At 38.6% G+C, this 26,794-nt stretch overlaps 1 protein-coding gene across 5 annotated transcripts; it reads right to left on the reverse strand.

Moving 5' to 3' along the window:
- Positions 1 to 2,088: 2,088 nt before the first annotated feature.
- On the reverse strand, positions 2,089 to 26,794 carry LOC104607053 (long chain acyl-CoA synthetase 1-like). 5 transcript variants are annotated; one of them, XM_010272541.3, is made up of 21 exons: positions 26,684 to 26,794; positions 26,319 to 26,558; positions 25,379 to 25,593; positions 25,004 to 25,067; positions 24,776 to 24,865; positions 24,585 to 24,641; positions 24,430 to 24,478; positions 8,788 to 8,864; positions 8,652 to 8,691; positions 8,466 to 8,560; positions 6,604 to 6,771; positions 5,730 to 5,840; positions 5,492 to 5,579; positions 5,326 to 5,392; positions 5,142 to 5,217; positions 4,668 to 4,785; positions 3,749 to 3,994; positions 3,519 to 3,658; positions 3,224 to 3,406; positions 2,450 to 2,569; positions 2,089 to 2,362 (listed from the first exon to the last, which is right to left on the reverse strand). In XM_010272541.3, the coding sequence occupies exons 2-21, from the start codon at positions 26,340 to 26,342 to the stop codon at positions 2,315 to 2,317; spliced, it is 2,076 nt and encodes a 691-aa protein (XP_010270843.1). In that variant the 5' UTR covers positions 26,343 to 26,558; positions 26,684 to 26,794; the 3' UTR covers positions 2,089 to 2,314. The 5 variants fall into 5 exon arrangements, 4 of the variants coding, with proteins under 4 accessions (XP_010270843.1, XP_010270845.1, XP_088757788.1 ...); XM_010272543.3 differs by lacking the exon at positions 26,684 to 26,794 and having other exon boundaries at positions 25,379 to 25,630; positions 26,319 to 26,458; XM_088901662.1 differs by lacking the exon at positions 26,684 to 26,794 and having other exon boundaries at positions 25,379 to 25,657; positions 26,319 to 26,346.

The raw sequence follows: 26,794 nt of genomic DNA on the forward strand, positions 1-26,794 counted from the left end.
GATGTCTATGGTTAGTTGATTACACATAACTTTTCGTTGAATATACTCTATACTCACTCATGGAGAACGAGCCCTTGTGAAGTTGATGGAGTTGTCAAAGTGAGGTATGGGTCTGAATGTAATAGGCATGTTTGGTAAGCACAATGAGTGAGTATGTAATAGCTGTGTGACATATGTCTCAGTTAATGTGCCTTTCATCTAAACTTTTTTGCTCCATTAGACAAAAATTATCCATTATTTTATTATCTTTGTCCAAATAATTAAAAATAAAAAACAATGAAAAAAGAAAACATAAATGAGTCCCAAGTCCCAATACGTTTAGATTTTCCTTTTTCATTGTTTTTATTTTTTATTATTTTGACAAAAATAATAAAATAATAGATAATTTCTGTCTAATGGGACAAAAACGTTTGGATGAAAGGCACATTAACTAGGAGTCTAGGACATGTGTCACACAGCTACTACGTGCTCACTCATTGTGCTTACCTAACGTGCCTACTACATCCGGACCCGGTGTACATGGCCACGAGTGAGGCATATCTTTGCTCAAGAATATCCCATGCACCCTTGGCAGATTTAAAACCAACCATGTAGGGTAGAGCAGATGTGGAAAGAGGTGCTTAAATCCAAAATAGTACCATTTAATTACATTCAACCAATCATGTTAAAGTCTATTTACTTTTCATTCGTTTATGTTTCACAAAGTGTACTCTCACTTTTAACAAGTGATATACTTACCATCACTTTCAAGGCGGATGCACTGTATAATTTTGCTTAGATTAAAAAATAAATAAGACAGCTCAGTCCATGGATGCACCGTATAATTTTACTGTTGTACATACAAAGAAGTTGTTTCCAAGATTTGAAACTTGGTCACCAAGTCGCAATAATGGAACAATCCAACAGTTGAACCAAGGCAGAGCCCAATTGGTAAAGGTGTGGTTCGTAATGTTGTAAAATCAGAAGTCCATGATATCTCTGTCTCTAATTAATGGTCTTAGTTACATTAAATGGGCATGTTGTGACTGCATTTTCCTAAGGCTTAACATATGATGTGTCCAATTACTTTTGATTACCTCATTTTATTGTGGAAAAACCCAAGAAAAAATATTTGAGTTGCACTCAAAATAAAAGTAAAACAGAGATAAAGAGAAACAAGCACGGAGAATACACACAAATTTATGTGATTCGGCTTATAGCCTACGTCTACGGGCGAAGGAGGAATAGAAATCCACTATGAAGTTAGTAATAGAGAAGAAATACAGAGTTGTACTCTCACAAAAAATCCCTAAGCCCCAAAAATACACCCAATGTCTCACTCGTCCCTTAAAAGACTCAAACTTTGTGTCCAAAAGAGAAAACCCCTAAAATACATAACTCTTCGTATTCAGTTCGGACCTATAAGATAAATATGGGTTGGGTCCATACCGCCGCCGGGGGGGGAATGCACCCCCACATTCCCCCCCCCCCCAAATGATGATTTGTGGTGGGCTACGGGTAGCCCAAGCCCTACACATCCACCACAAACCACTATAAAAATTTGCCTTCGGGTTTTTCTCAAATTAATTTAAAGCAGATTCATGAAACGGCTCGCGATAAAGAATTCAAGACACAAACATAACATCTAATCTAAGTATACATGTTGTGACTGCATTTGCCTATGGCTTGACATATCATGTGTCCAATTATTTTTGGTTACCTCATTTTAATCTAAGTATACATGCTGTGACTGCATTTGCCTACGGATTGATGTGTCCAATTATTTTTGGTTAACTCATTTTAATCAGGCACAGAGAGACTGGAGGGCTTCTGAATTTACAACATTACAAACCACACCTTTACGAATTCAAATCAGTGCCCCACGGAGCACACCCCACAGCACATCCCAACCGTGTACTGGGAACATCTCCAAATGATAAGATAGATGTTCCTGATGCACACTGAGATGTGCATGTGTGGAGAGATGTTCCTAATGCACACTGAGATGTGCATGTGTGGCGCACTCTGTGGGGTGCCATGTGAACTCCACCTTTACCAGTTAGGCTCCAGTGCATTAATTCAGACCATTATAATGTCACTGCAACTATGCTGAACAAAATGCTTTTTATTGATGACTTAATGCAAAAGTTCTATCTTTATTCATTTTCTTCTACAATCACCAATTATAGGAAGATAAAGAAATGCATCCTTCAGACTGAAAACAGTGCCAAGGCAAACAAGATAAGAGGGCCAGAGAACAGCTACTCTACATTTCAGCTGATTTGCTGCATAATCAGAGTTAACAACCCAATAATATCTAGATATTTGAAAACTTTTAACATTTCCCTCCTGTCAAACTTTGATAGATCTTATCAATTTCTACCTGCACAATATTATGAGATGAGTTTTTTAATACTACAGTATTAGAATAAAGAATAAGAATACTGAAAAGAAAGACTGATTTATTCACCTGGTAGTGTTTAACCAGTTTGTCTCTTATTTTCTTCAGTGTAGGAGTCATCAAATCCTTTTGCAATTCAAATGGCACGGAATCCAGAATAACTCCTTTGATATGCTCAAAACCTCGGAGCTGGTTTTGAAGTGAAGCAGAAATAAAGTCATTCAAATGAAATAAATATTCTCACAGAAAAATATTTTGGTATTTCATTCAATACTGTACAAAAAAAGTTGAAATCTGTGGAAACATCCATATAGATCTGATGCTACTCTATTTATTTTGTCTTGAATAGGAAATAAGAAAGCAATCTCATGCCTAACACCATTACCATTTTAATCATTCCAACCACCTGTATCAAATTTGAACTCACACAGGATATTCCCAGGGAGGTTCTCTTTTGCATGGCTTATGCTGGTGAATTTGTTATTTCTTGATGGGCGCTAACTAAGCTGAACGTGGCAATAGAAATGGGAGATGAACTACTTCAATATTCTAGATGTTCAGGAACAGTGAGATTCCAAGGTAATACCAAAAAGTTAAAAAGTAAAGCTACTATGGCCTATCCCACCCCTTTCCAGTTGGATAAGTCGACTGCGAATGTTCTGAGACAGAACCTGAACTCCAAAATTATGGAAGGAATATGCATGCAAAGGAGAAAAGCTAAAACATAAGATAAAAGGACCATAATACTAAAGAAGCACAAGTAGTGAATTAACAGGAAATTAACCAAAGAGTAAAAAGCAGATACATGCACCCAGTTCAACTTATAAATATACAAAGTATTACCTTGTTTTTCTCTGCTACAGACTTTAGCTCGAGGAGAACATAGTTCCGCAGATGATCAAGTGAACATAATTCAGAGAAGGAACCTTTTTGACCATTTAATTCTGCCCACTTCCTGGTATTGTCTTCATGTGGTATGACAACTGCTACTAGCATCGACTTGTAGCTATTTCCATACACCCATATCTTAAATAATAAGATCAAGAAGCTACTTTTTAGGAACCTTAATCTTGGTTGAAGACCTAGCCAGAAGAGATTTTTTCAAGAAGTAAATTAAAAATTTAAGAAAAGCACTCACATCTGCAACAATAGGGGCAAAAGCATAGACTTTCTCCAAATATTCAACTGCTACATACTCTCCTTGAGAGAGTTTGAAAATATTCTTTTTTCTATCAATAATCTTTAGACCTCCACTAGACAGCAGTTCACCTATATCTCCTGAGAGGCATAGAGGAGAATTAAATTTGCAATGAAACCATAAATCTTCTGTTTAAAAACCAGCATCTTAGAAGAAATAATGATCTCAACCTGTATGAAACCACCCATCTCTGATCGATTCCCTTGTCAGTTCAGGATTTTTATAGTATCCAGAAAATATTGTTTTCCCTCTTACACATATCTCACCACGTGGAGGATTCCCAAGTGGATTGTAGCCCATCTCTGGAACTTCCTCGAGGCGTAAGTCACAGTATACAGACGGAATGCCAACACTGCCAAACATTGGCATTACATCTGGAAAGCCTATTGTTGCCAACCCGCATGTCTCTGTCAATCCTGAACAAGCCAAAAAATACTGGATGAAATTCCCAAGCAATTCAAAGTATGACCTATGTGCTGGACAAGATTTTCTCTCATAATTTCAGCTTGGTGTTTTGGTAAAAATTAAAAGACATACAAATTAGTGAAGAAACTTAAAGCATGGATGAGTCATAACCTCTCCTGGTGACTTAATTTTGCATGTCATACACTCACAAATACCTAAAGGTATTAAAGAAGCATATCCCTCAAGACAAACATATAATACAGTCCAAGCAAAAACAAGGGTGGCTCATAATAACACCAAGCAAAAAGTGCATACCTACTCATGCAGGATATGTTTTAATATAGATGGTGAAATCGCTCTGGACAAGTAAAAATCCTCAAAAAACATGGATATTCAAGAAAGATGCAAGAAATAACTTCAAATTGTTGAAATCAGTCAAAAAGAGCCAAATGATAATGACATATTGGCCAACAGTTACAATAGAGAATTTTCCACAGTAAAGTGAACCAAAGTCTCTCTTAATGTTGATTTATAATGCAGTCTGCCAGTCTCTCTCAGCTCAGGCAACCACATAATCCTTAGTTAAGTACCATATGAATTATTTATCCACCACTTTAGTAATTGATAATGAAAACAATGATGATGATGATACTGCTGATGATGATGATGATCAAGATTTTATACCATAGCCTTGGGTGAAAAAAGCACAGCTAGTAACCCGTAAAAATTCTTCTACTTCAGAGTTCAATGGGGCACCACCAGATATAATTAATCGAACCCGACCACCTAGTCCAGCTTTAACCTACAATCACAACAAAGTTAAATTATATAGACAAAAAAGTAATTGCATAGAGCCAGATGTGAAATCATGGAAGGTAAGGATATTTTATAGGGAAATATTAAAAGCCAGTGTATCGCCTTATTGAAGTGTCATGTGTTTGAAGACATTGATTTATTAGCTTTGGATCCTACAACTATCTTGATAATTGTAACCAAAATATTTCCTTCTATCATCAAGACAGTTCAAATACTGTGGATTGCAGTACTCATAAGAATCCAGAACTACTAGATGATAAAGTAACTAATAATATGCAATTTCCAGAAATAATTATAATTTTGCAAATATAAGAACAAGCACAAAAGGATGACATATAGCACCTTCCTAAATGCTAGTAAGTCTGCCAGCGGTGAAGCATTTTTCTGTTTGTACCCTAAACTCATCCAAGCAAGTTTGCTGTATTGCAATAAAAAACCCGACAGTATCAATATTATACTAGTTTTATATAATTATGGAAATCCTGCTATTTCTGAATAAGAAACAAAACTAGGTGAATTAACTTACTATTTGTAGAGAATGTCAAATATTTTCCTCTTTACTGGACTAAGTTCTTCTATTGTCTTCATTGCACCTGAAATCAAGATGCATCTGACCCATTATGAATCTAAATAACTCAAAATAAAACTACAGAGAATATTCTAAGAGACACAAAATAAAAAGAATTCCTTGCCTTCACGCACTCTCTCAAAAACTCGAGGAACACCAGCAAAAAATGTGGGCTTCAACTCCATCAGATCATCCTTCAAGGCATTGATATCCTTCAAATAATAGATGAGATCAACAAAATTCTTTTAATTGAAAGAGTCTTTTGACTTGAAAGAAAAAGACTTTTGTATAGTTGTGGAATGAAAAAGAAACTTGAGGGTTTTGAAGTTCAAACATGAATCTATAAGTTCCAAGCAGTATACCCCATGATAGTAGCCAACAGAAGCACCCCTATGGAAGAAATATTCCTCAATCATGCGATCCAAGATATGAGCAAGAGGAAGGAAAGAAAGATAGACATCGTTCACAGTCATCTATCAGTAGAAAAACTCACAAAACGTCAGGGAAACACAATATAAAAAGAAATCTGAAGCTGAAGTACCTGACCATCAGTATACTATAGAAACCTACAAGTACATCAAAATCTACCATTTCTTGACACTCACATAAAATATCCAACTTCAGAAGATCTAAAGTAGATGTTCCATTACAGAAGTGTCAGCATATGTGTGTAACGTGAATACAAAGTCATGTTCAACACAACCAACTTACAAGAACTGTAATGTAACGTTGCATAAGAACAATGCTTCAATAGAATATTGGCAGAAGAATTAAGAACTTAACCATCATTGAAAGTGTGCCAACCAAAACATCTAAGTAAAATTTGACTAAGTAGTACAATCATATCCGTTCAACCAATAACAAACTTATTGATCATGATGAAACAAGAAAATAAATAATAAACATAGTTGAAAGGTAATTGGTGAGGTCAATAATCTTGAAGAGTTAGGACTGTTAAATCAAGAAGTACTCTTGTTATGTGAAACTCCCCATATTAGATTTCATCAAATCCAAGTAACATGCATCCTATTTTTTCCAAGGTTACTGCTGTTGTGTTAGCAGCCAAATACCAGACTTCCACCATGGACCATATATTTAGTCTAAAGATTTAAAATAAATGAGTTGTTACTTGAAAACTATTAATCATAATGACCATACCAAGATATAGTGGATAAATCTATGAAACAATTATATGGTAGATAGACAATTCTATCATATATGTTTTAGCATGTTTACCTTGTCTTCAAATTGTTCCAGGAATAGATCGACTCCTTTCACATTTGCTGCAATGCTTTCATGTGTTAAAATAACACCTTTTGGATCCCCACTGGTCCCACTTGTGTACATTATTGTACATATACTGAAAGGCTGAGGTGGTGTAAGTTCAACCGGATTTTCTTTTCCCTGATTAACAACAGGTATGCAACATAAACTTAAATAAAGTAGAGAAAAGACTCAAAGAACAATACCATAAACAGAAAATGTCAATGCCCCAAGTGCATGCAACAGTATGAAAGTATAAGATCCCAGAGAAGTACAATCTAACACCAAAAAAAACTAATTATCCAATTAATAGAAGACAAATTAATTATTTGAATAAATTACACCCTCACCCCAATATACTCACACAACCATATATACAAGAACTTAAAATTTTGGTTTCCAGATAATATCTTTTAGTAAATTTTTGACATTCTGAACGAAACAAGAGAAAAGATATCATATATTTTCCTATTTGTATCTTCTAATTTTTGTTTCATCTCTATTATGCATTTAATTGCTATTCTTTCTCTTATCCTTACCCATATTTGTACAATTCTTTCCTGATTCATTTAAATATACAAGTATACCAAATTCCAGTTCTGCTTCATTTCAATGGGAGTTTAAATTGGAAAGAAATGGCAAACTTTCAAAATTTTAAATTAAATTTAAACCGTGCATACATGCATATAGGCATATATACATGGGGCGGCTTTACTAGTATGGTGATTCAGGTTATAATGGCCCAAGAGACTACCTTGTGGCAACTTATTTTAGATAACCAAAGGAATCCCTTTATTCTCTCATCATGAATCATGGGGAAAATAGCCAAAATACCTTTCCATGTATTCAAAATAATAATCTATTTAAAGGAATTTTTTAAGTTAAAAAATAGAAAATTTGGATAGTCATTGAGGGAAGCATTATTGTACAAGGTGGTGTATGGGACTGATGTGAACAGGAATGAAGATATCACCAATTCAGCTCGTTCATTATCTTATGGACAGTCTAGTCAGCTACAGCCTACAAGATCCTTTTACACAGCAGAAATAGGTAGGGGTGTGTAGGGAAGTTCTTTACTCGATCCAATAAGGAAACCTTTTCACACAAGCACGCGTGCGCGCGCACACACACACGTATATATATAGACAGAGAGAGAGAGAGAGAGAGAGAGAGCATTTTATGAACACCTATGTTAAAAAGTATTTGAAACCTCAAGAAGGGCCATATGTAGGCATGGTCTTCTATGACTAAAGGCAAGTAAAATGAGGACATGTAATTGATCAGAATACCATAGAATACAACTATTGGGACAATAAATTAACTTTCTACATAAAAACCATAAATCACAGAAAGACATGAATAAAGATACCCTCTTCACCTTCTGACAGATATTGCTCTACCAGTTCTTCCTGTGGGCATTTGTACAAACTGTATGATAGTTCATTTCTCAGATACCCCTTCAATTTTTATATGTTTAGAGGAGATACTATGTAGAATGGAAACATGATTTGTCACTTACATTAGAGACTAAGGAAAAAAATAAGGTCATTTCTCAATGTTGGCCCAAGATATCTGGGGTCTTGGGAGGGGTGAACTCTGTAATGAATAGGGACCTAACCATTGGAATTTTTTACACAAAGTGTCTGATCTCAGACTTGGATCTGCAATCTCACGCTTGCCAGCCCCGACTTTACCATTACATTAAAAAATAACACAATGTTTTCTTAATACCTTCTCATTTCCTACATGTTTCATAACATTCTCCATTATACTAATACGAAACATCATTCCATAATTTGGTTTACTAAATACTAAAATACAGTTGAGAAACTAACCATCTGAAGGAACTCATTCCAGGAGTATGGTTTCTTTCCAGTGTTGACGAGATCATCTTTCACTTCACTTGTGAATGAAGAAAAGCAGATTATTGCTGTAGCCACAAGAAGAAACTAAGAAATGTCATACAAACCAATTCCATCAGTTGCACAAAAAAAATTTCCCCTAGTCAGAAATATGCTCACATTTGAGCCGTTGAGCAGATTTGCAATCAGGGCTCAGAAGCTGCAAATAAAAGTTTAACATCACCCATTAATATGAGGCAGCTTGTAAAAGAAAACTATACTTGTGTAAAGAACTAAAGATAAAGAAGTTGCTCACTTCTTTCACTTTCTTATCTTGGACAAAAACAAAATCTATCTCTGCATGCTCTATAATGAAATTAACAGCCCCTGGGCCTGCATAGATAAGAGATCATAGAGGATTTAAATAAATCACCTGAAATATCTTAGAAAGAATGACATTTAAAAATGAAACATGGAAAAAGCAAGAGGAAATCTAGAACATCCACAAGTAAACCTAAGCATGGTCCATCATCATCCTATCAATAAGCATGTAATACACCCGGGGGGGGGGACCAACCAATCTAAAAGATTCTTTCTAGAATGTCTCCAATGCCATATTCCAACCCAATGAGACAATATTAGCTGTATAATCTCTACTGCTTTCTTTTAGATAACCATAAACTAGAAATGGTGAACAACCTACCAAGAAGTGGAAATGAAGGATGAATCTAAGTGATTAAAAAGGTGAATAGCCTAGAAGAGACCAACTACTAGAAACGGTCAATCAATAAACTTGGTACACACCAAGGGAGAGACCAACTACTAGAAACGGTCAATCAATAAACTTGGTACACACCAAGGGAGAGACCAACTACTCTAACATATTCTTTCTACAAGGTTTTCAATTCCAAATTACATTCCAATGGAATAATTTTACCAGTCTGATCTCTATTTTCATTCTTTTAGATGAAAACCATGAACAACCTACCAATAAGAAATTAAAAGGGTGAATAGCCTAGAAGACAATGTCTACACAATGAGAAGTTATAATCATCTAACTCTGTATAGTTCTGTGCAGACTTCAAGTGATGAGGCATCCTGCAGAACAAAAGATCATGGACCAAACTGTTGACAAGTACAAAATAGTCCACAGCCTTCTCCAAGGCCCTTTGATTGCACCCACTAAGAATCCAGAACACGGAGTTGGATTTTATGAAGTCCATATGCTTGATTATTGGTCCTATGCCACTTTCTTTTCCTTTGAAGCCCCTATGGCACATGATAGTAACCCAACTTATAGTTGACATTAGAAGCCTATGGTCCATGGGACTTCAGCATGCAACAGATCACACAGGGTCCACCATGCTCAATAGTTGGTGAGGCTCCAGTGTTTGGAACAAGGATTAATATTGAGATTCCACAACCATTGTAGTTCACACAAATACTCTGGTCATGGAGAAAGCAACAGCAGGAGGTAGGCCTTCATGGATTACTTGCTTTGGATCATAATGTAAAGAGACTGGGCTGAATGGGCCCTAGTATCTTTTCTTGTAGTTTGTTTTATTTATTTGTTAGCTAATGGGCCTATCTTAATGGGCCTGTTATTTCTTTTGCTAGTTCTCTTTATGTTACTGCCTAGCTGGCCGCCCACTTAAGGGTATACTTGTAATTATGTTAAGATTGAAGTTTAGTAAAAGGATTAGAGGAGGGAGGGAAGAGACATTCGAACTCTTCTTCTTCTTCCTCCTCTTTTCTCCATCTTCCTTCTCTTGTACTGCTGTTATCTTCTTTTCTTCCTCTTTTTTTCTAATTTTTCCCAAGTTTACATCAGATTTAGAGAACTGATTTACATCTTGGTATCATAGCAGGTTTCTTTCTTCCTTCTTTTCTTCTTTTTCTTTTCCCATAAACCCTTCTATTAAGAGAGTGTATGGAGAGATAGGTTCTCTATAGTTCAGAGGATCTTTGGCCTAGTTGGTAGAGGGTTTGGAGAGTGTAAATCTGGCCATATATTGCCAAGAAGTGGTGCTGTGCTGTTTCTGCCCAAAACCCTAGCCGATTAGAGATTTTCGAAGTTACAAGTAAAAGTGAAGCTTTGGGTGTGGCACTCTGTGCTTGGGAGGTGTCTTTTGACTTCTAAAAGAGGGCGGTTCAGGTTTGGAAGAGATTGGGAAGCTCTGGTAGGAGCGGCTGCATCTTCTCTCTTTCTCCCCAACAACCGGACGTAGTGAAACCCTAGCTTTCAAGCATCTGGGTACTGGTTTGACTTCAAGTAAGTTTATAAGGACCAAATTTCTGGTTTTTTTATTTTTGTTTGATTAATGGAGCAATACGAAAGTGAGTTCAAGCAGGTGCCGGTTTCCGAGCTTGGCTCGGTAAATTCCGTTTTGACTGGTGTGATCACAATCAAGCTAGATGGGACAAATTATCTTGCTTGGGCACAGCTTATAAGGATTTATGTCTATAGTGGAGGAAAATTAGGGTATCTCATAGGCAGTAAAGTGAAACCCAAAGAGATAGACCCTAAATATGAGAAATGGATGCAGGAGAACTATACTGTCATAGGATGGCTAATCAACTCTATGCAGCCTCATATAAGTCAGCACTATCTCTGGATGTCCTCTTCCAAGGAGATCTGGGACAGTGTTACTGAAACTTATTCACAGAAGTTGAATGTGGCTAGAGTCTACAAGCTGAAAAGTGATGTGAAGAACCTAAGACAGGGGGAGAAGAGTGTGGCAATCTACTATTCTATACTGAAATCCTTATGGCAGGAAATTGATGTTATGGAGACAATTGCATGAAAGACTAAGAATGATTCAAAAATGTTTAGGAAGTTGGTGGAAAGAAACAGGGTGTTTGAACTTCTTACTGGACTCAACCCTGAGTTTGACATCATTAGGCAGAATATTCTGGCCAAAGATGATGTTACTCTTGCCTAGGCATATGCTATGGTGAGCAGTGAGGAGAGTAGGCAGCAGGTTCAGTTACAGAGTCCACCTACGGAACACTTTGCACATGCCGGAATAAAGCCGAAGGGTCCAACTGAGAAGAAAGAGCAGGTATGTGAATATTGCAAGAAATCGAGGCATATGAAGGACACTTACTGGAAGCTTCATCCTGATCTTCTCCCTGACCGGTTTAAGAATAACAACAATTTTAAGAAGGGCAGTCAAACAGGAAAGCCGAAGACAACTAATGTTGCCACAGTACCGGAAGGAGGTGTTGGATTGAAGTCTTTGTATGTATGAGTATTCGGCTGATAAGAGTTCTTATTAGCCTATACTTAAGTTTAAGTTGTCCTGTACTGGGCCTTTGTTAATGGGCCTAATCCTGTTTAATGTTTTAAGTTGTCTGGGTGTCCCATCACTAATCAGGGGCATTCTAGTAACTTCCTGTATCATTGTACTACACCATAATATAAATAATAGTACTGTCGACTGAGTAGAAAGTTCGACATTCCTGCATCTCTTCTTCTTCTTCTTCTCTTTTCTGCTACTTCGGCTACAGTAATTTAGCTTTCATGGTATCAGAGCATTAGCTTCTTCCTGGTTTCAGCCGGCACACACTCTCTTCTCTTGTTGTCTTTTCATCTTCTCTCTCCCTTTTCTGGGTTGCTGTAGAGAAGACCTAGGGGTGTAAGAGTAAAGCAAGTTCGAACCTAGGGTTTCTCTTGGTTGTGGGACTCAAGGGAAGTAAGACCCAGAAGTAGATGTCCTACTAGGTTATTTCCAGCAAATAGTAGCTATTTGGCTACTAAGAGAGGTCTGTGTAGGACAGACCTAGTTGAGGACTGATTTCAGCAGTCCTAGCACTAGCCGAAAGGGGCTTAGCTACTTCTACAGTTACAGCTTCGGTGCTCCAGCAAGACTCGCACAGACTTAGCTTCTTCTACAGAGCCCACTGTTCACTTGCTACTGTTGCGGCCTCGAACTGTTCACTCACTACTGTACCCGAACTGTTGCAGTTTTTGGTTCAGCCCAAGTGAAGTCTATCTAGTGTTCTACCAGCACTGTGAACACTTCTACCATCATAGCAATGTGGCAAACAGCTCCAAGTTCAGGGTGGTTATCAGTCCGAAACCCCTCACCACTGCTGTGAGATTACCTAGGGAGCTGCCAGCTCCAAATTGTTCAGCACTGTGAACCCTAGTTGAGGACTGATGTCAGCAGTCCTAGTATTGGCCGCAAGGAAGGGCACTCTCTTTACAGTTGCAGTACTCAAAGTTCAAGTGGAGTCTGCATAGCACAATAGTTGAGAACCCTTAGCTTCAGGTCGGTTACCAGCCCAGAACTCCTTGCTTGCTGTTGTAACTGAACTGTTTCAGAACTGTGACAGTCTCGGCAAGTCTGAAACTGTGTCGAGTGCTGTCAGAACCTGCTGTGGTCATTTCAGCTAATCAGATCTGCTCCAGAACTGGTTCAGAACCTTCAGAACTGCTTCGGCTAGTCTCAATCAGTGTCACCTACACAGTGGCTGCAGTCAAGATGTCTTCAATACCCAGAGATGTTTCTTCTAGAGATAACAGGCCTGCGGCAAGTGGGAATTTTGTCACCAGCAACAATGATGACAACTCACAAAATACACCAACAGTGTCTTCTTCTCCTATGGGACAGGTTGTTGATTCCTCTGGAACTGGTACATTGGGCTTCTCTGCTAGTGAGGTTGAGATCCTTAGTAGGGCATTAGCCCGTCTAAGAAATAATTCTTTTGCTTCTACATCTCTTGCTAGATCAGGTACAGCCTCTACCTTCAGTGCCACTGGCTCTATTGACTCTACTTCTTGGGTTATTGATTCCGGTGCTACTGACCATATGACACATATGTCTTCCCTATTCTCTTCATATCATTTGTTGTCTGGTCAGGATAAGATGAGAGTTGCTGACGGGTCTTTCTCCACTATCTCTGGAAAGGGAATTGTTGACCTAAGCAAGGACCTCTCTCTTAAATCAGTTTTACATGTTCCCAGTCTTACCTCAAATCTCTTGTCTGTTTCAAAACTTACCAAAAATTTGAACTGTAGTATAACCTTTTTTCCTACTCATTGTGTCTTCCAGGACAGATTGATAAGGAGAACGATTGGGTGCAGTCATGAGTATGGAGGCCTCTACTACCTTGATGTAGACATCGGCTCAGCCTTACAAGCATCTGCTGCTAGTAATCCGGAAAGTGTGGAGTCAATAGCTAAGCTGCATCTTTGGCATGCTAGGCTAGGTCATGTGTCTTTCTCCTCATTAGAAATGTTGTTTCCCGAATTGTTTAAGGGCATTCCAAGTCAGAGTCTAACCTGTGAAGTATGTCAAATGTCAAAACAATGTAGAACTGTGTATCCAATTTCCAGCAATGAAATTTGTGCTCCTTTTGATTTGGTTCATTCTGATGTCTGGGGCCCTTCACCCATTGTTTCCTTTGATGGCTTCCGGTACTTTATCAGTTTTATTGACCACTACTCTCGTTGTACATGGATCTACCTATTAAAAGGACGGGATGAAGTACCACGGATAACCATGGCATTTTGCAAGATGATTGAAACACAGTTTAATAAAAAGATTAAGCAATTCAGGTCAGACAATGCTGCTGAATACTTTGAAAAATCCTTGAACTTATTCCTGGAAGATGCTGGCATACTACATCAGTCATCCTGTGCTTATACTCCTCAGCAGAATGGAGTTGCTGAGCGCAAGAATAGACATCTATTGGAGACAGCTCGAGCCTTACTATTCCAACACAAAGTCCCCAAGCAATACTGGTCTCAAGCTGTACTTTCTGCATCATATCTGATAAACCGGATGCCATCTAAGGTGTTGGGTATGAAAACCCCTTTCTCTGTTTTGTGCCCCACTCTTCTAGACTTTCCCCTTCCTCCTCGGGTCTTTGGCTGTATATGTTTCATACATGTGAAGGATCCAAAGAAGACTAAGCTAGATCCTAAGGCTACAAAGGGAATATTCTTGGGGTACTCTCCTACACAAAAGGGTTACAAGTGTTATGACCCTGTCTCCAAGAGAAAGTATGTCACCAGAGATGTGGTGTTCTTTGAGTCTCAACCCTATTTTCAGTCTTCTCAGAATCCTCTTCAGGGGGAGACTAGTGGGATGGAAGAGGATTCTCATTCTCCCTCCTTTTTTGTTCCCCTATCTACCTCGGGTCTTCCATCCTCTCCTCCTACTCCTTGTTGTGACATTCCGGGTCAACCCAGTGAGGCTCCCACTGTGCCGGTTACCTCTCCTGATGCTGCAGATGTTCTTGAAGGCTCTAGTAGGCAACAAAAAGAGATACTTACATACAACAGAAGGAAAAGGGGTCCTCAACCTCATGACAGCAATCAGTTGGACTCGGATCAATCTGTCTCTACAATCCAAGGTAATTTCAACTCTCATACTTCTGATTTGGATCTTCCTATTGCTCTCCGTAAGCCTATCCGCTCTTGCACCACCCGACACCCCATTGCTGATTTTGTTTCTTACTCACATTTATCTCCTGCCTATCACTCCTTTGTGTCTGCTCTTTCCTCTGTGCGTGTTCCTTCTAAGTACTTAGAGGCTGTGTCTGATCCAAGGTGGAAAGAAGCTATGAATGAAGAGATGAAAGCCCTAATGAAAGCAAGAACTTGGGAATTAGTGGATCTGCCAGAAGGGAAGACCACTGTTGGGTGCAAGTGGGTATTTACTGTAAAGCACAGGGAGGACGGGTCCATTGAAAGGTACAAGGCCAGACTTGTGGCAAAGGGGTTTTACTCAGAAAGAAGGGATTGACTACAAAGAAACCTTTGCCCCAGTAGCAAAGCTCAACACAATTCGGGTTCTATTGTCACTAGCAGCAAATTTTTCATGGGAACTTCATCAGCTGGATGTGAAGAATGCCTTCTTAAATGGTGACCTTCATGAAGAGGTATTTATGGAACCTCCACCAGGCTATGACTTTAGTAGAAAGGTGTGCAAATTGAGGAAAGCATTATATGGGTTGAAGCAATCTCCCCGTGCATGGTTTGAGAGGCTCTGTGGGGCCATGAAGAAAGTGGGGTACACTCAGAGTGGTGCAGACCATACCTTGTTCATAAGGAGACAGGATAGCAAACTTACTGCACTCATTGTTTATGTGGATGATATGGTAATTACCGGGAATGACTTGGAAGAGATAAAAAGACTGAAGGAGTTTCTAGCTTCTGAATTTGAGATCAAAGACTTGGGTCATTTGAGATATTTTCTTGGGATTGAAGTTGCCAGGTCAAGAGAGGGAATCTACATATGTCAGCGGAAGTATGTTCTTGACCTCCTAGAGGAAACAGGCATGATGGGGTGTAGGCCAGCAGATACTCCAATGGAACAGAACCATGGCCTGCAGGAATCAGTAGGGGAGGACTACTATGATAAAGAGAGATACCAAAAATTGGTAGGGAAGCTGATATACTTATCCCTCACTCGGCCAGATATTGCTTATGCTGTGCATGTTGTCAGTCAATTTATGCACTCTCCAAAGATTCCTCATATGAAAGCAGTTGAAAGGATTCTCAGGTACTTAAAGACTTGCCCAGGGAAGGGAATTCTCTTCAGGAAAAACAATAGAATTGAAATTGAAGCCTACACTGATGCAGATTGGGCTGGGTCTGTTGGAGACAGGAAGTCAACCTTGGGTTACTGTACATTTGTGGGAGGAAACCTGGTCACATGGCGCAGTAAGAAGCAGAATGTAGTGGCTAGATCAAGTGCAGAAGCAGAGTATCGAGCTATGGCCCACGGGGTTGCTGAACTCTTATGGCTCAGAACTCTTCTTAATGAACTTGGCATTAAGGCTGAAGGTTCTCTCAGGCTGTATTGTGACAATAAAGCTGCCATCAACATTGCCAACAATCCTGTGCAGCATGACAGGACAAAACATATTGAGATTGATCGGCACTTTGTTAGAGAAAGAATTGTCTCGGGTGAACTCTGTGTGCCTTATACTCCATCTGAGATGCAAATTGCGGATGTACTGACTAAAGGGCTGGCAGCAACAAAGTTTAGGGACATGTTTGGCAAGCTAAACATGATTGATATCCATGCTTAGCTTGAGGGGGAGTGTTGGATTGAAGTCTTTGTATGTATGAGTATTCGGCTGATAAGAGTTCTTATTAGCCTATACTTAAGTTTAAGTTGTCCTGTACTGGGCCTTTGTTAATGGGCCTAATCCTGTTTAATGTTTTAAGTTGTCTGGGTGTCCCATCACTAATCAGGGGCATTCTAGTAACTTCCTGTATCATTGTACTACACCATAATATAAATAATAGTACTGTCGACTGAGTAGAAAGTTCGACATTCCTGCATCTCTTCTTCTTCTTCTTCTCTTTTCTGCTACTTCGGCTACAGTAATTTAGCTTTCAGGAGGAAGTAAGGAGAGTGAAGAGAAGTCCACCATTGAACAATTGGCAGCAGTGAAGGCAGATTTTGAAAAGTATGGTAGGCTGTTAAGTCACTTGGAGACTACTGTTTCTACATCTCACTCTTCAGCAACACATCATTATCATCAGCATTTGCTCACTTAGGTATTCGTGCTTTTGCAAACCATGCTTCAGTTTCAGGTAATCATAAAATCCCTTGGATCATTGATATTGGTGCATCATACCATATGACCAGCTTGTCTAACATTTTCTGTTCATACCACCTTCTCTCTAGTAAAGAGAAGATATCCCTTGCTGATGAGTCCCTTGCTCCCATTTCTGGCAAAGGGGATACAAAAACCTCTAACACCCTTTATTTATCCTTTGTCCTTCATGTCCCTAAACTTAATACAAATCTTTTATCTGTTAGTAGCTTGACTAAATCCATGAACTGTAACATAACCTTCTTTCCCACTCATTGTGTTTTTCAAGACCTACAGTCTCAGAGGATGATTGGGAGTGGCCATGAGGAGAATGGAATATACTTGTTGGACACACCTAATAGTGCTCTTGGACCACCTCATGGAGTTGCCTTGGAGTCAGTCTTGTTAGAGTCTGTTGACAAAATCATGTTATGTGACTTTCAGTTTGGTCATTTGTCTTTTTCTACTTTGAGTCATTTATTTCCAAATATGTTTAAGGGAGTGTCTTTATCAAGTCTTCATTGTGAGTCGTGTGAACTGGCAAAGCATTGTAGACAATCTTATTCAGTAAGCAATAAAAGATCTATTTCTTCTTTTCATATTGTTCACTCTAATGTGTGGGGGCCATATCATTTGCCTACTACGGGGGGTTATAGGTACTTTATCCTTTTTATTGATGATTACTCTCATTACACTTGGATTTATCTCATGAAATCCAATGATGAAGTACCAACTATTGTACAAAAAATTCATGAACTCATTCTTACCCAGTTTAACACCCGGATCAAAATATTCCATTCTGATAATGCTAAGGAGTATTTTGAGAAAACCCTCTCAGCCTATCTTGAAACTTTCAGGGTTATTCATCAATGTTCTTGTCCCTACACTCCACAACAGAATGGAATGGTGGAAAGGAAGAACCGACATGTGGTTGAAGTTGCCAGATCCCTCCTTTTTGCATCCCATGTTCTTATAAAATTTTGGGGAGATGATGTTCTTACTGCTACCTTTTTGATTAACCGTATGCCTTCCTAGGTTCTTGGCTTCAAAACCCCCTTTAGCCTTCTCTTCCCAGATGAGGATATCTTCTCTCTTCCTCTCCGTGTTTTGGGTGCACTTGCTATGTGCATGTTCACAGCCATCAAAGGCACAAATTTGAACCTAAGGCTTGTAAATGTGTTTTTTTGGATATGCCCCCACACATAAGGAATATTGTTGTTTTGATCCAGTTAATGACACTCCTTTTGTATCTCGTGATGTCACATTTGCTGAGTCTACTCCTTTCTTTAGCATTTCTCCTGAAGGGGAGAAATCTGAGAAACCCTTTGCTATGTCTCCAGCAGTTCCTCTTCTTGTTCCTTTTGAGTCATCTCATGAGGTGTCCACTTCTCCCACTGGGCCTACCTCCAATATTCCTGTTCCTCCTCCTCCTCCTCCACCTCATCCTCCTGTAATTCCTCCTCATCCTGTTCTTGAAAGGTGGTACCAAAGGCATAGATTCAGACATAGGCAAGTTGTTTCCACTCCTACAGAAGAGCCTCTTGCTCCTCCCATCATTACTGAGGTAATAGGTCAGCCTTCCTCTGACCCAACTACATCCTTCCCAAACCTTGATCTTCCTATTGCTCTCTGCAAGGGCAAGCGGAAGTGTACAGCCCATTGTATCTCAACGCCTATCTTATGGCTAGACCTGTTCATGGGCCGGGTGGCCCGTGCCCGGCTCGGCCCCTTGACGGGCTTGAACAGGTATATGGGCCCACAGGCTTAACCTCGAGCCAAAAAGCCCGGCCCGCAATAAATTCAATCCGGGCTCGGGATTTGCCAAAATAGCCCGACCCGATCCCAGCCCGACCTATAATTAAACCTAAAAACCCTAGTTGAATACCCCTCTTTTTTTCACCTCTTTCCCTTATTTTTTCTAGCCAAACCCTTCTTCTCCACATCCTTTTTCCCTTTTTTATATAAATTTTGAATTTATATTCTTTTTTAATGTAAATAAATTCTAATTTATATTGATTATTGAATAGGGAAAAATTCTAATTTTTTTATTAGGTCGGGCTTCGGGCTTTTTATCAGAGCTGGGCTCGGGCCCAAGTTGTAGGCCCGTTGGTCGGGCCGGGCTTGAGCTCGGGCCTAACATATTTCCATTAATGAAGAGTAAAAGCCCAGCCCGAGCCCGGCCCGGCCCGGCCCATGAACAGGTCTACTTATAGCCTTCTATCTCCTACCTACTACTCTTTCCTTGCTTCTGTTTCTTCCCATGTGATACATAGGTCTACTAGAAGACTTATCTAAACCTGAATGGAGGGATGCTATGATGGCTGAACTGGATGCTTTGCATAAGAACCATACCTGGGATATTGTTGACTTGCCTGAAGGGAAGGAATCAGTGGGTTATAAATGGGTATTTGCCATTAAACATCACTTTTATGGCTCTGTTGAGAGGTTTAAGGCCAGGTTGGTTGCTAAAGGCTACACTCAAATGTATGGTATTGACTATCTTGAGACATTTGCTCCTGTGGCTAAGATGACCTCAGTCCGGGTTTTGTTATCTCTAGCTGCTACTTTTGATTGGCTTCTCCACCAGTTTGATGTTAAAAATGCCTTCTTGAATGGCGATCTACATGAAGATGTCTATGTGTCTTTGCCTCCGGGGGTGTATGGAAAGGAAATGCAGGGGAAGGTGTTTAAACTGCAGAAATCTCTTTATAGTCTCAAACAGTCTCCTCGGGCTTGGTTTGAGAGGTTCAGGGCTGCTCTTGTCTCATTTGGTTACACACAAACTCAATCGGATCATACCTTGTTCTTGAAAAGAAGTGGCTCTCTGGTGACCTTTTTTATAGTCTATGTTGATGATATTGTGGTCACGGGTAATGACACCCAAGAGGTCAGTAAACTCAAAAGATTTCATAACTCTGAATTTGAGATCAAGGATTTAGGAGATCTCCGATATTTTTTGGGCATTGAAGTTGTTAGATCTAAAGATGGTATCTTCATTTCTCAGCGCAAATATGTCATTGACCTCCTTGTTGAGACTAGCAAACTTGGTGTTAAACCAGCCTCCACTCCTATTGATCCCAATCACAAACTTTCTGCTATAGATGGTGAACTTTTATCTGATAAGGGAGTGTTTCAGAGACTGCTTGGGAAGTTGTTATATCTTTGCATGACTCAGCCGAACATTTCCTATGTAGTGAGTGTTATTAGTCAATTTATGCATTCTCCTAGAGATACTCATTTAGCTGTTGCAGAAAGAGTTTTGTGTTACTTGAAAGGTACTCCAGAGAAAGGTATTCTATTTGCCAAACATGGACACATGAAGTTGGAAGCATACACTCATGCTGATTGGGCAGGATGTATTGATGATAGGAGATCCACCTCAGGTTATTGTGCTTTGGTGGCAAAGAATATTGTTTCATGGAGGAGTAAGAAACAGTCTGTAGTTGCCAGATCCTCTGCTGAAGCCGAATATAGGGCTATGGCACATGGTGTGTCAGAATTACTGTGGCTACGATCCCTTTTAGAAGAATTGGGAGTTGACTATGAGAAGCCAATGATGCTCTACTGTGACAACCAAGCAGCTATCAATATTGCACATAATCCTGTTCAACATGATAGAACTAAGCACATTGTGGTTGATAGACATTTTATACGGGAAAGAGTTTCCTCAGGAGAAGTTTGTTTGCCATTCATCACTTCAGAAGAGCAGTTGGATGATATTTTGACCAAGGGAGTTCCGAGAGGGAAGCTGACACACTATATAAGAAAGCTGGGCATGATTGACATCTATGCTCAGCTTGAGGGGGAGTGTAAAGAGACTGGGCTGAATGGGCCCTAGTATCTTTTCTTGTAGTTTGTTTTATTTATTTGTTAGCTAATGGGCCTGTTATTTCTTTTGCTAGTTCTCTTTATGTTACTGCCTAGTTGGCCGCCCACTTAAGGGTATACTTGTAATTATGTTAAGATTGAAGTTTAGTAAAAGGATTAGAGAAGGGAGGGAAGAGACATTCGAACTCTTCTTCTTCTTCCTCCTCTTTTCTCCATCTTCCTTCTCTCGTACTGCTGTTATCTTCTTTTCTTCCTCTTTTTTTCTAATTTTTCCCAAGTTTACATCAGATTCAGAGGACTGATTTACATCTCATAATAATCACGAAACCTTTCCTTATCTGACCTCTTGGCTTCTCAGAAGAAGATACCCTTGTCTATCCAGCAAGCCGGGCAAAACATTCTGGAGATAGACCTTGTAAAGAAAGTTCATAAATTCTAATTATATGCACATTCTAGCAGAGTCCATTGGAAAAGCACATTGTCCATCCAAAATTTTCTCTTTTTTTTTTCTTTTCTTGGGCAGAACCTCATCTGTGGATAAAATACCAGTTAATTGGTGGAAATTTTCTGAATGGCTGCACCTTATGTTCGCAAGCAGAAGAAAAAAAAAACTATTGATTCATTGCTAAAGTTGAGTCAGTTTGATGTGTCTATGTGTGATCTTATTCTTTGTAAGTACACAAATTTATTTGGGACATGGATGAGCATGTGTAAGTTTTTAGGTTGAATGATTCCTTGAGATGGTATCAGAGCCTATTTTGACCAAGTGGTCTGGTGTTTGATCCCCATTGCCCTCATTATAATTAATTAAATTTCAGCACAAGGTATGGGTGGGCAACTGGGCATGTGCTTGTCCACACTTCATGTCCAATCGGCTTTTGTGTGAGGGGGTGTGTTAAACAATAAACACCTATTCAGGTACCTCACCTAACAGCTTAAGCTTTTAGGTTGAATGGTTCCTTGATATGGTATCAAAGCCTATTTAAACAAATGGTCTAGTGTTTGATCCTCACCGTCCCCATCATAATTAATTAAGTTTCAGCACAGGGCATGGGTGGGCCTGGCTTGTCCATGCTACAAGTTTTTAGGTTGATTTGTTCAGAGCCTATTTTGAGCAAAGTGGTCTAGTCTTCGATCCCAATTGCCCCCACTATAAATAACTACATTTCAGAACAAGATATGGATGGGCCTGTGCTTGTCCATGCTTTATGCCCGATGGGATTTTGCATGAGGCATGTTAGAGAATAAATACTTATTCAGGTACCTCACCTAACAGCTTAAGATTTATGTTGAATGATTCCTTGAAATGGTATCAGAGCCTATTTAACCAAATGTTCTAGTGTATGATCCTCACCTATTTAACCAAATGGTTCCTTGAGATGGTGTTAGAGCCTATTTAACCAAATGTTCTAGTGTATGTTCTATTGTTCAACCTAAAAGCTTAAGCTGTTAGGTGATATGTCCCGGAATAGGTTCTTATTCTCTAACACACCCCCTCACATGAAAGCCCAATGGGCTTGAAGTGTGGACAAGCACAAGCCACCCATACCTTGTGCTGAAACTTAATTAATTATAGTGAGGATGATGAGGATTGAACATTAGACCATTTGATCAAACAGGCACTGGCACCACCTCAAAGAACTAATTTACCTAAAAGCTTAAGCTGTTAGGTGAGGTCTCTGAACAGGTTTTTATTCTCTAACATTATGTTAGCTTGGAATTGATGGAAGAAAAGAAATCATGAAGATCAAGAACAAGCCTGATCTGTGGAAGATTTGGTTAAAATATTAGTCTCTATCCTATTCTATGATTCTATGACCCATCTATCTTTTAGAAGGAACCATTTGCACTGGGACTTGCCCCTTTCATATGCTATGCAATCCACATTGCTTATCAAGAAAAGTCAACAACTGCTCCACCAGGACCAGGGTTGTGCACTTTAACTGTTATTTTTCATTCAAACCATGCATCAATGCCATATGAACCCTATTTTTTCATCTGTCTCGGTCTTTGTACTATCTGAACAGCCTGTTTGAGCTGATTTATCTAAGCTCTAAACCCTCGCTAGTAAACCAACAACTTTAGGAACTAATCTCTATCAATTCAAGACCATAAGCCTAGACCAAGCAATAATTTATTTATCTATTTGCTTACTACTAGATCAAATCCATGTTTGGTTTACAAGGTATTCCCACCTTTTTTAGTTTCCAGGGACCCCAATAAAGTCTAAAAAGTCAATTTATTGCCTATGTGATAATCCATCCTAATGTTTGTAGTTTTACCATACACCAGTTAACCCTGTATGCCCTGTTAATCTTGCACACTTTGCACAACAGACTCCTACTCCCAATCTTTCTAACAAAATAGGGGAGTTTCTACAATAATTTTGCACCAAACGCCTTGCACATGCATACAAGCCTAAAACATAGGAATTGCAGACATTCAAATGAGACAAACAAGACTCAGACTGGATATAAAACTGGTTTTGTCATTGGTGTTCAACCATTTAACTCTCTCAAATAAAAGTACAAAAAAAAGAAAAAATAGCAAATAGTTCTAGATTATCTTTTAAAGCTACATTATATTAAAACAAGCCTAAAACATTAAATATTACAGCTTATTAGAGATTCTTAACATAAGTATTCTGTCTGACAACACTGCTTATTAGAGTATATAAAATCACTTCTATAAACAATTAATATAGGATAATATAAAGGGTAAATTGTAACTTCCCCTGGGATTTTGTTCAAATAATCTACTTAGGTTTTCCTAATAACTCATATTGCTTGGACCATGAAACTACAGGGGGGTTGTTTATGGAAGCAAGAATAAAGACATAAATAGTTATTTTACTAAAATGCCTTTAACAAGAAAGTGTTAGTTTTGCTTCCAAAATATGTATCTTTAAATTGATAAAACTACCCTCATTTGTAAAACATTAAATAAGATCTTAAAATCTCAATTTTTTATTCTACTTTATTCTTCTCCTTAACCTGTTTTTAAATTTTCATTCCCACCTGAATATTATGGAAGAAAAAAAAATTGTACCTTCAAGAAGCTTAATAAGGGCATTTTTGTCCATATAATATACAAAAATATGCCAAAAAAGGGAGAATGGACTTTGAAATGTTTTAAATATCATGCACCTTCCCCACATTAAAACTCAAGGCTCAGTTTGGAAGGAGCACAAAACCTTGTATTTTGTATGCATTTGTAATGTACATATTTTTATTTTTACTCTTTTCAAATTGAGCATATGAGTAAAAATACAAATATGTACAGTACAAATGCATACAAAAGAATAGATTTGTACTCTACATATTTGTATTTGCACTCCTTCCAAACTGAGCCTTGGAAGGGGTACAAATACAAATATGTAGAGTGCAAAACCTAGTATTTTGTATCTGTTTGTACTGAACATATTTGTATTTGTACTCTTTTGAAAATGAGCCGAAGGGGTAAGTTGATAAGTACACCAGAGAGAGGTATAAGTAATTTAACCATATAAAAAAAGCTAGTAAAGATGGGTATAATGCAAAACTGAGTGGTGAAATCATGCAGAAAGAATTACCAAGGGTGTCATAAAGAGGCACACAAATTAGACTGTGAGCATTACATGCCTGCACAAGAAACAAACTATTTAGACATGGCATATCCAGAAAAAAAAAAAAAAAAAAAAAAACAGACTAATGCATATTAATAAAAAAAATTGTCAACCATACAGACCTCCATTGCCACAATCCATTGAGGACAGTTTGAACCATATATTCCAATCCGGGAACCCTTTCACAAAACAAAATCAATGAATTGACTCTTGAGTATGACCATTAAAGGGTGAGGAAAATCAATTTTCTACCTGGAGGTTCCATTTTAGTGTACCTCCAATCACAAGGGTCTTAGATGATATAAATGCTTACAGGTTCAGCACCAGATGTCCGCAATGCAGAACCAATATTGAAAACCTCTTCATATACTTCCTTATAAGTTTTCCACACATAGGGCCCTAGCTGAAGACCAAATAAATTCATTGAACATTTAGAAAATAAAAGCAAAAGAACAGAACAAAAGAAAAAGAAATGAGCAACATCTCAGGGTTAAATAGTCTGAAGTTTTCTGAAAAATTGTGTAGCTTAAACAGGACTTACCTTCCCATTTTTGAACTCACGCCACCCAAGCATATTATTTCCAGGATATTTCTCTACAGAATTCCTGCAAAATAGGACCATGTTGTTGCTAAATAAACCCACTACAGGAGAATTGTTCATCATTGATCTAAAATTAAAGAATAAAACATAATGATAACAAAGATGCCTTGAAATTCTCAACAAAAACTTTTTTCTTCCAAATCTGCATTCTAGTTTTCTCAATGTGTCAGCAGTTAATCACTACTCTCTTAGTGCAAGTAATCAAATATGAAAAAGTCAAACTTTGGTGTGAGTTCTTCAGCTACTTCATCAGTAAGTATTAAGTAGGAATCAGAATACTAGACAGAATGATATATGTGTATCTTTCAATAATACCTGAAAATATCCCATGTATTACTCATGTCATAATCCGGTGGAAAGCCATTCTTGGATAGTAGATTCCTATACACCGGGCCAACTGACGGCATGCCATATCGTCCTTCCCTTCCATTCTCCACCTGAGCAGCAAGAACTGATGGCAAACCATCTTGCCCTAGCTTTACTTTCTTTACCTCCGCTGAAAAAGCCTTCATCCTCCTCGATTGCGGACCCTGAACAGCCCAACACCAATACACCACGGCAGGGACCCTTAAGAAAGAAGTAAATAAACAGTGACTAGACACAAAAGAAATGAAGAAATAAGAAGAAAAATCAAATAGTATAGCCATGATAAAACGTCAATTAAAAGAAATGTTATAAACGAGACGTCCTAAAAACAGTCAAACTTGGGAACTTAGACAGTGATAGCATACAGAAACTGAGAAAAGAACAGATTAAACACGAAAAGGCAGGGAAATTAAAATAAATATAGTAAATATATGAACTAAGACCCCCCCCCCCCTTGAAACTAGAAGCTTAACTCATCGTGCGTGAGACTAATCGTTTAATAAAAAAACAGGGAAGAAATAGTAAACATGGATATATTTGGTTTCACATCAAACACCTCTGAGCAAGACCACTGTTTGAGAAAAGTCCATGGAAACAGGTGGAACTATACAAATTTCTAACAACTCGGACGTAAGTCCGACAACAGACATATCACCATCACTGAAAGTCTGAAACAGCCGTAACTAAGTTAAGATTGTCGCAAACAAACGAGCAAAAACCAACTAGCAGAAGACACGAGATCGGATAACCGCTGAAATTACCATTGAAAGACATACGCATAGAGACACAGTATTCACCCCAACGATATCAGAGCGTGAAAATAGGAAGAAGAAGAAGAAAGAAAGAAAGAAAGAAAGAAAGAAAGAAAGAAAGAAAGAAAATGACTTACAGAAAAGAGCAACCCTGAAGTCATACGATGTGTGCGTTCGGCTACGGCTAGGTGGTTCGAATTTATAGAACGAAGTCGTCGGTATTGTTAATATGGTAGTTGAAACAGGTGACTGAATACTCATTTCCATTGCTCTTCATTCAAAAGCGATTGCAGACGTTAATCCACCCTCAGACGGAGGAGGTAAGTTGCAAATTACAACTGAGCGAGCACGAGCAGAGTTGTCGTTCATCAATAATTCTATAAATAAACTTTCGAATGTCAAAACTCAAAAGAGATAGATACGTATTTATTACACTGTTAAGTCTGGGAGGAAAATAAAAATTCAGAACAAGAGAAAGCATATAAGCAACTTGCCAACTTACAGGACCGAGCAGAGTGCTCGCGCCATGTCGGTCAATGACCTTAGGTCCATAACTACTGTGAGTTCAGATGTTTGACGATGCTGAAATCTCTCTATCGACCAGCCATTCTTG

This window comes from Nelumbo nucifera, chromosome 3 (assembly GCF_055504915.1).
Source record: "Nelumbo nucifera cultivar China Antique chromosome 3, China Antique-T2T, whole genome shotgun sequence".
Lineage (NCBI taxonomy): Eukaryota > Viridiplantae > Streptophyta > Magnoliopsida > Proteales > Nelumbonaceae > Nelumbo > Nelumbo nucifera.